This window comes from Cucurbita maxima, unplaced genomic scaffold (genome assembly GCF_002738345.1).
Source record: "Cucurbita maxima cultivar Rimu unplaced genomic scaffold, Cmax_1.0 Cma_Scf00030, whole genome shotgun sequence".
NCBI classification, from domain to species: domain Eukaryota; kingdom Viridiplantae; phylum Streptophyta; class Magnoliopsida; order Cucurbitales; family Cucurbitaceae; genus Cucurbita; species Cucurbita maxima.
In genome coordinates, this window is record NW_019272046.1 from 617,684 (window position 1) to 626,030 (window position 8,347).

The 8,347-nt window shown below is 39.5% G+C and overlaps 1 protein-coding gene across 1 annotated transcript; it reads left to right on the forward strand.

Annotated features, from left to right (window-relative positions):
- The first annotated feature begins 491 nt into the window (after positions 1–491).
- LOC111465938 (FT-interacting protein 1-like) lies at positions 492–3,795 on the forward strand. The gene is made up of 3 exons (XM_023110417.1): positions 492–637; positions 872–923; positions 1,235–3,795. Exon 3 carries the CDS (start codon positions 1,266–1,268, stop codon positions 3,591–3,593), a length of 2,328 nt encoding a protein of 775 aa, XP_022966185.1. The 5' UTR covers positions 492–637; positions 872–923; positions 1,235–1,265; the 3' UTR covers positions 3,594–3,795.
- Positions 3,796–8,347: the final 4,552 nt, after the last annotated feature.

Below are 8,347 nucleotides of genomic sequence, written 5' to 3' on the forward strand. Positions count from 1 at the left end.
TATATATTTTGTAATTTTTGAGATAGGTTGAAAAAATAAAATTTCGAGTTAATTAGGTCGGTGACATGAGAGCAAGCTCATGAAACAACCCAACCAACCCAGTTGGGTCAAAATGTTTTTTTTTTAATTATTTTAAAAAGTCTTATTTATTTATGTTACGTTAATAACTAAATCTCGTAATTTCATAAAATTCAAATATCAAACTTTAATTAATGAGGATATAAATGACTAATTATTTATTAAAATAATTATTAATACTAATCACTCAATAACTTAAAAATCTATATTAATTATATAAACAGAAATATTATTTATTTATATATAAAATATTGAGAGAGATTATATTTAAATATTTTAAACAAAAGCTTAGATGAAAAGGTGGATTAGATCTAATGAAAGATAAATAAATAAATAATAATAATAATTAACAATTAATAAATAAAGAAAAAGAAATAGACAGTTCACTTCACTTTGTATATACTTGTCTTCACTCATCAGATTCTTTCACACCCCCAAAAAACCCACTCCCTAAAAACCGATTTTCTCTCTCTTCAAACCCACCTGCATTTGGTTCTTCTGCAATGGGGTTTTGTTTTTGGTCCTCTCTTGAAGAATGCCATTGAAAGGGGTTTTGAAGGTTCATTTCTTGGTGTTTGTAGAGATGGTTTTCATGTTTGATCTCCGTTTTTCTTGTTTTTGATCTGTTTGGTTCCCTGGAAAATGAAGGAAAATTTGTTCTGTTGTTCTTGTTGTGACGTTTTTCTCAGCCGCCAAACAACATTGCTCTGTTTTTGTGTGTTTTTGTTCTGTTTTCTTTGGATCTGTGGGCGTTCATGAACTGACTTTCTTTGCATTTTCATTTTCTCTTCAGGGTGTGAAAACGTTTCAGATCTGAAGCTTTTGAAGGTTTTTTGCTTTCTCAGGTGAACTTTCAGACCCCTTTTAACATTTGGACACTTTCGGATTTTCTTTCTTAAGTTTTTAGTCATTTATAGATAACAGGAATGTTCTGCCTATGAGGTGTTTGTTTAAATTCCAACGTTGTTTTTGGGTTGTGCAAACGGTAACATTCAGAGATTCTTGTTTTTGGGTGATTTTCAGTTGCCTATTTTTGTGGTAACGACTGGACTATGGCTCTGTTTTCCTATGTATCAGTTTTTTTAGGGCGAGATTTTGAATTTTTGTTAAGTGAAGTTCATTAAAATGGGGTTTATTTTTGGGGGTTTTTTTTTAGGTGTGTTTGTGAAATCATTTCAACTGTGAAGATGATGCAAAAGCCTCCACCAGAAGATTTCTTACTGAAAGAGACCAATCCCCACCTTGGTGGGGGGAAGGTCACTGGTGACAAACTAGCAAGCACCTATGACCTCGTTGAGCAAATGTATTACCTCTATGTTCGGGTTGTCAAGGCGAAAGACTTGCCTGCGAAAGATGTCACTGGTAGCTGCGACCCGTATGTGGAGGTTAAGCTTGGAAATTACAAGGGCACGACTCGGCATTTCGAGAAGAAGTCGAATCCTGAATGGAGCCAAGTGTTTGCGTTTTCGAAGGATCGGATTCAGGCTTCGGTGCTTGAGGTGACTGTGAAGGATAAGGATTCTCTTAAGGATGATTTCATTGGGAGAGTTCTTTTTGACTTGAATGAGGTTCCGAGAAGGGTACCACCGGATAGTCCTTTGGCACCACAATGGTATCGGTTGGATGATAAGAAGGGAGAGAGGGCGAAAGGAGAGCTGATGTTGGCTGTTTGGATGGGAACACAAGCGGATGAAGCGTTTTCTGAGGCTTGGAATTCAGATGCTGCAACTGTGAGTGGAGCTGATGGGCTTGCAAATATGCGGTCTAAGGTCTATCTTTCTCCTAAGCTTTGGTATTTGAGGGTGAATATCATTGAAGCTCAGGATCTGCAGCCGAGTGATAAGGGTCGGTATCCAGAGGTTTTCGTTAAGGCTATACTTGGAAATCAGGCTTTGAGGACTAGAATTTCCCAGTCTAGAACTATCAATCCAATGTGGAATGAGGATTTGATGTTTGTTGCAGCTGAACCATTTGAGGAGCCTTTGATTCTAAGTGTGGAAGATCGGGTTGCACCAAACAAGGACGAGGTTCTAGGACGGTGTGCGATTCCGCTGCAGTATATAGACAGGAGATTGGACCATAGACCTGTGAACACAAGATGGTTCAACCTCGAGAAACACGTTGTTGTTGAAGGGGAGAAGAAGAAGGAAATCAAGTTTTCGAGTAGGATTCACATGAGGATATGTTTGGAAGGTGGCTACCATGTTTTGGATGAATCAACACATTACAGTAGTGATCTTCGGCCGACGGCTAAACAGCTCTGGAAGAACAACATTGGGGTTTTAGAATTGGGTATTCTGAATGCTCAGGGGTTAATGCCGATGAAGACGAAAGATGGGCGTGGAACGACCGATGCATATTGTGTTGCTAAGTATGGGCAGAAGTGGGTTCGAACAAGGACGATCATCGACAGTTTCATACCCAGGTGGAATGAGCAGTACACTTGGGAGGTTTTTGATCCCTGTACTGTCATTACAATTGGGGTTTTTGACAACTGCCATTTGCATGGTGGGGATAAGGCTGGAGGATCAAAAGATGCACGGATAGGGAAGGTTAGAATTCGCCTTTCCACGCTCGAAACTGACCGAGTTTATACTCATTCATATCCTCTGCTGGTTCTGCACCCTAATGGGGTGAAGAAGATGGGTGAGATTCATTTGGCTGTGAGATTTACATGTTCTTCCTTGCTAAACATGTTACACATGTACTCACATCCCCTCCTCCCCAAAATGCACTATATTCACCCGTTAACAGTGAGCCAGCTCGATAGCCTTCGGCACCAGGCGACTCAGATTGTGTCGATGAGGCTGACCCGTGCTGAACCACCATTGAGAAAAGAGGTTGTCGAGTATATGCTCGATGTAGGCTCCCACATGTGGAGCATGAGAAGAAGCAAGGCTAATTTCTTCAGAATCATGGGAGTTTTCAGTGGCTTGATTGCAGTTGGAAAATGGTTTGATCAGATTTGCCATTGGAGAAACCCCATTACAACTGTTCTTATACACATTTTGTTCATCATTCTTGTGATGTACCCTGAGCTCATTCTTCCTACAATCTTCCTCTATCTGTTCCTTATTGGAGTTTGGCATTATAGATGGAGGCCAAGGCACCCGCCTCACATGGACACCCGCCTCTCCCATGCGGACTCTGCTCACCCCGACGAACTGAACGAGGAGTTCGACACCTTCCCAACTTCCTCCCCTCCTGACATTGTGAGGATGAGGTACGATCGGCTAAGGAGCATTGCTGGGAGGATCCAGACCGTAGTTGGGGACTTGGCTACACAGGGCGAGAGGCTGCAATCTCTACTCAGTTGGCGTGACCCGAGAGCTTCAGCATTGTTTGTGCTCTTCTGCCTGGTTTCTGCTATAGTTCTGTACGTTACACCATTCCAAGTCGTGGCATTCCTTTCGGGGATTTATGTGCTAAGACATCCGAGGTTTCGGTACAAGCTCCCGTCCGTTCCGCTCAACTTCTTCCGGAGGCTGCCAGCCAGAACAGACTGCATGCTATGATGAACGAACTTTTCTTTCTTGCTCTATTGGTAAAATGAAGGGGAAAGCATTATGAAAGAAAAGCCTTTGTTTGCTGTGTTATATTCTTGTTTAGGGGCATTTTTTTTTGGGCATTCCCCAGAAGTTGTTGTCGGTAGATTTTATTTATGGATTTGTGTTATGTTCAGTATCATTTCAATAGAATTTCTTGGCATTAAGTGTCCGTGAGCTGATCTTCTCTTTAGATCATGATTGGAACTCCACTTTGCTTTTGAATCAATCTATTATGTACATAATGGATCCTTGTATCATATGAATGACTAGACAAATGGAGATTGCCAATTTGAGTATTAATCATCGTTGAGTATTAGTAGTCTACTTGGATATAGTTTATCATCCATAAGGGTTGTCAAGTTACGTATTAATCGTCGATTTGGGTATTGTTTGCTATCCTATCCATAAGAGTTGTCAATTTGAGTATTAATCGTTTGTTTACTATCCATAAGGATTGCCAATTTGAGTATTAACATTGATTTGAGTATCGTGTACTATCCAAAAGGGTTGCTAGTTGCCAATTTGAGTATTAACCATCGATTTGGGTATTGTTTAACTATCTACAAAGGTTATCAATTTGAGTATCGATCGGTATCGTTTAACTATCTATAGGGGTTGCAATTTGAGTATTAACTGTTGATTTGGGTATCATTTAACTACGTTTATAGGATCATAGGAAAGTATTTAAAATAGGAAGGAATATTTGGTATATTTGTCAAAAAGAAAAGGGGGAAAGAAATGGAAAGAAGAGTCCAATTTGCATTAAAAGAAAAGAAGAAATAAAAAAGTAGAACATAAATATTTTATTTTTCCAACACACCGACCAAATTCTGTGCTGTCAATTACTAAAAAACAAGGCTACCTACTCTATTACTTCAGTAAAAAGGACCGACCTTCCATTCTCTTTTAACCTATGCATTTTTTTACCCTTGCGCTACAAAAAAAAAAAAAAAAAAAAAAAAACGTTTTCACCCCTGGAACTTAAATGGTAAATGACCTGGCATCTTTATCGGAATAATAATACAAAGATGTCCCTTTAGTCTACGAGCTAAGCTCCACGATACTAGGAAGGGAGTGGAGATAAATTCCGTGGAGCGAGTAGAGAGAAATTTAAACTACGATCTAAGCTCCACGAAAATAAGGAGGGAGAAATTTAACCTACGAGGTTAAACTCCACGAACATGAGAAGGGATTGGAGATAAATTTAACCTACAAGTCTAGAATCTACCCGAGAGAAGTTTAACATGCATGGCTAAGCTGCACAAGAATTGAGAGGGAGTGGAGAGAAATTTAACACGCGAGGCTAAGTTGCACGAGAATTGGGAAGGAGTGGAGAAAAAGTTAACCTACGAGTCTAAGATCTACGAGAATATAGAGGAAGTGAAGAGAAATTTACACCCGCTAGCTAAATTAAGTCGAGAAAGGAATTATATTTCTTGTCCCTACCAAATATCTCACTATAAATATAAATAAACTTTATATATATATAAATTAACTTAACATTGAGAAATTTCATGAAAGAAAAAAAAAAGGAAATTAACTATTAAAAATTAATAAAATGAATATTTATATTTTTATATATAAATGAAAATGCGAGACATATTTGTCGTTCATATACTTTTATTTATTATTATTATTATTATTATTATTATTATTTTATGTTTGTTTGAGAATTTTAACACAAATTTAATCTCTTTGATATAAAATTATGACTATATTGTCAAAAAAAAAAAAAAAAAAACAAAAAAAAAACAAATGCCATCCTCTTGCATTAAATAATCATTTTTTAACGTCGTGAATATATAAAATAGTGGATTTTTAATATAATTGAAGCATTAAAAAGACAAAAATTGGTTCAATTAACTCAAATAATGAATGATTGTTCCCATTGAAAGGAATAATTATGGGCCCACTCCTTCACTTTCTCTTTATAAATATTGGAATTTTGTAGTTTTAATTTATTGCAAGTATTCTAAATATTGGAAATCCAATCTCGTTCGGCCATACATATGGTTCGTGCGTGTATGTTCAATCATCTACGACTCAGTTTGACTTGCTTTTACACTAGACTAAGTTATTCGACTCGATCTTGTCTCTACTCAGAGCCAAGGTCTCTCACATGCAATGTCACATCTCATCATGTCATCTTGATTCTCAATCTAACATGACCCACATATCTTGATGTCATCCTAAGTATTGGGATGCCATCGGCCATCATAGCTCACTAGGTCATGCCCATCGAAACGGGCCCATGTGTCGTTCATAACATCAGGACATCCCAAACATCTATCAATTTGGGTTCTATCAAAGCATTGGACCTTCTGTTTTCATGTCATAGCATTTAAGGACTTCGTACTGGATAACGAGTGCATATAAGAACCTCTGACACATGGGATGGGGTGTAATGCTAGCGCACCTATGGCGTCTGACACTATCCTTGAAAGACCCATTTTAAAGGAAGTCACTCGGGACACTTGTCTCGCAATACTTGCCCTCGTTGTAACACATGCATGTGCCACAGTGTAGCTCACTTAGGCTATAGGGTCCAGGGTGATGGAGAGTTGACATCATGCATCCCCCTTAAGGTGTCTTTGAACAAATACGAAAATGGTGCACTAGTTATGAGCTATCCTATTGACGAACATTCCCTCGATTTCCAAGACTCACAACATAAGTACAACAAAATAATGTTCAATGGTTGTGGGCTATCTTATCTATGGCCTCCTCTGCTTCCGCCCTTTTCTCAGACTCGACCTGACAATCACCAGACAAACCATGACAAACTAACTAGCTTCGACATATCCTCAACTAAGCTAGGGGGAGTGCGCTCAAGATGACCACCTGGCCTCAACACTCATATTCTCTGAGTTACGCACAACGGTGCACCCCTCGGGGTGAGGCTCGCAATCCAACGAAGACATTTGCTCATTGTGGTACCAACCCATAAGTAAAAAAGTTTGAAAGCTTGTAACATAGCCACGTTGGCGCTGCACTTCAACCAACTTCTCAACTGGCCACTTTCATGTGACAATCACTGCCTTGACACTTCTTTGGTCTTACTGCAACTTCACTTTTTATGCCCACGTTTAGTGTGATGCTCTCTTCTCAAGCAGATGCTAGTCTTGAAAACTCTTGTGAAACCACCCACCTTAGACATGAGACGATGACTCAAAAAATACACAGGTGCTCACTTCTTGGAGCACTCCCACGGGGTGAACAACCCATTCATTTGGGCCCTCCCCCCCCCATTAAACTCAATTGTCTCTTTGGTCGTCCCCCATAAGGACTTCCGTCGTGCTCAATCTGGCACTTGATCGATGCTTATATCACTGTTTCGGCTTCTATTCTTACAACCATTAACATTATTCATCTCATGCGAATAACTCTTTGGAAGACATTGACCTACTGTGCCATCTGATTCATCGGTTGCCCACATTGGAACCCCAAAATCTTAGCAAATGAGTTTGGTTCTTACTTTTGACGGGTAGAACTCCCCTTGTTGATTTGTCACATCCAACACTCTTGAGCTTGGGAGAGTATTGGCTTCAAACTACAAGATCTTGAAAAAAACAGTTGTCTTGTCGATATTGATATTCTTGACGCATTTGTGATGTCTTCTTTCGACCCTAGAGTTCATTTCTTTGACTATCTTGTTTGACTAGACACACAAAGTGTGGTTCTAATACCAACTGTCATGGTTGTATATTTTCAATCGTGTAGTGTCGTGATTTTGACACTCTCTTGACAAGCCTTAAGGAAAACTCAATCCCCATATACATTTTCACTCATTTTTGTGGTTTCGTTTTCACAAATTGAACATAACTGGTACAGAATCCAAGCTTGTTTGGCCACACACCCGCTTGTGCATATTTGTTCAATCATTTGTGGCTCAATCCGACTTGCCTCTACACTAGGCCAAGGCCAAGTCATCTGACTCGACCTTACCTCTACTTGGGGCCAAGATCTCTCACATGCAATGTCGTATCTCATCATGTCATCTCAATTTCTAATCAACATGGTTCACATGTCCTGAAACCATCCCAAGTCCTGAGTTGTCATCAGTCATCACAATTCCCTCGTTCATACCCATCGAGAACGAGTCTATGTGTCATTTATACATCGAAACATCTTGAACATTCATCGATCTAGGTTCTATCAAGGCAACTGACCCTCCTGTATCCGTGCCATATCATTTACGGGCTCCGTACCAGATAGTGGATGCACATACCAATCTCTGACACATGAGTTGGGGCGCAATGCAGACACACCCGTGCCATCAGACACTATCCTTAAAAGACCTATTTCAAAGGAAGTCATCTGAGACACTCATTATGCAAAACTCCCCCTCACTGTGACAAATGCATGTGTCACAGGGTAGCTCATTTAGGCCACAAAGCCTAGAAATGGTGGAGAGTTGACACTATGCCTCCCCGAGTACATTTTGAGGTATTTCCAATCTAACATGTTTAGACATGATTTTGGCTAATGGTTATACGGTGTCATGGAGCGTTTGTTCATTGTCAGTTTGACACTAAATTTGGCGAGCTTTCATATTTTATATGGACGAACTTGACTCTGGAGTTGCATGCCTAAATTTCCTTCAGACATCTGACTTTCGAGTTTAAGGCTCGAGGCCCTACCTGGCCTTTTATCAAGTCTATCTTTGTCTCTCATGTCGACATCTTTGCCTCCTTGATTATGCCTCAGTTTGGCTTTAATGT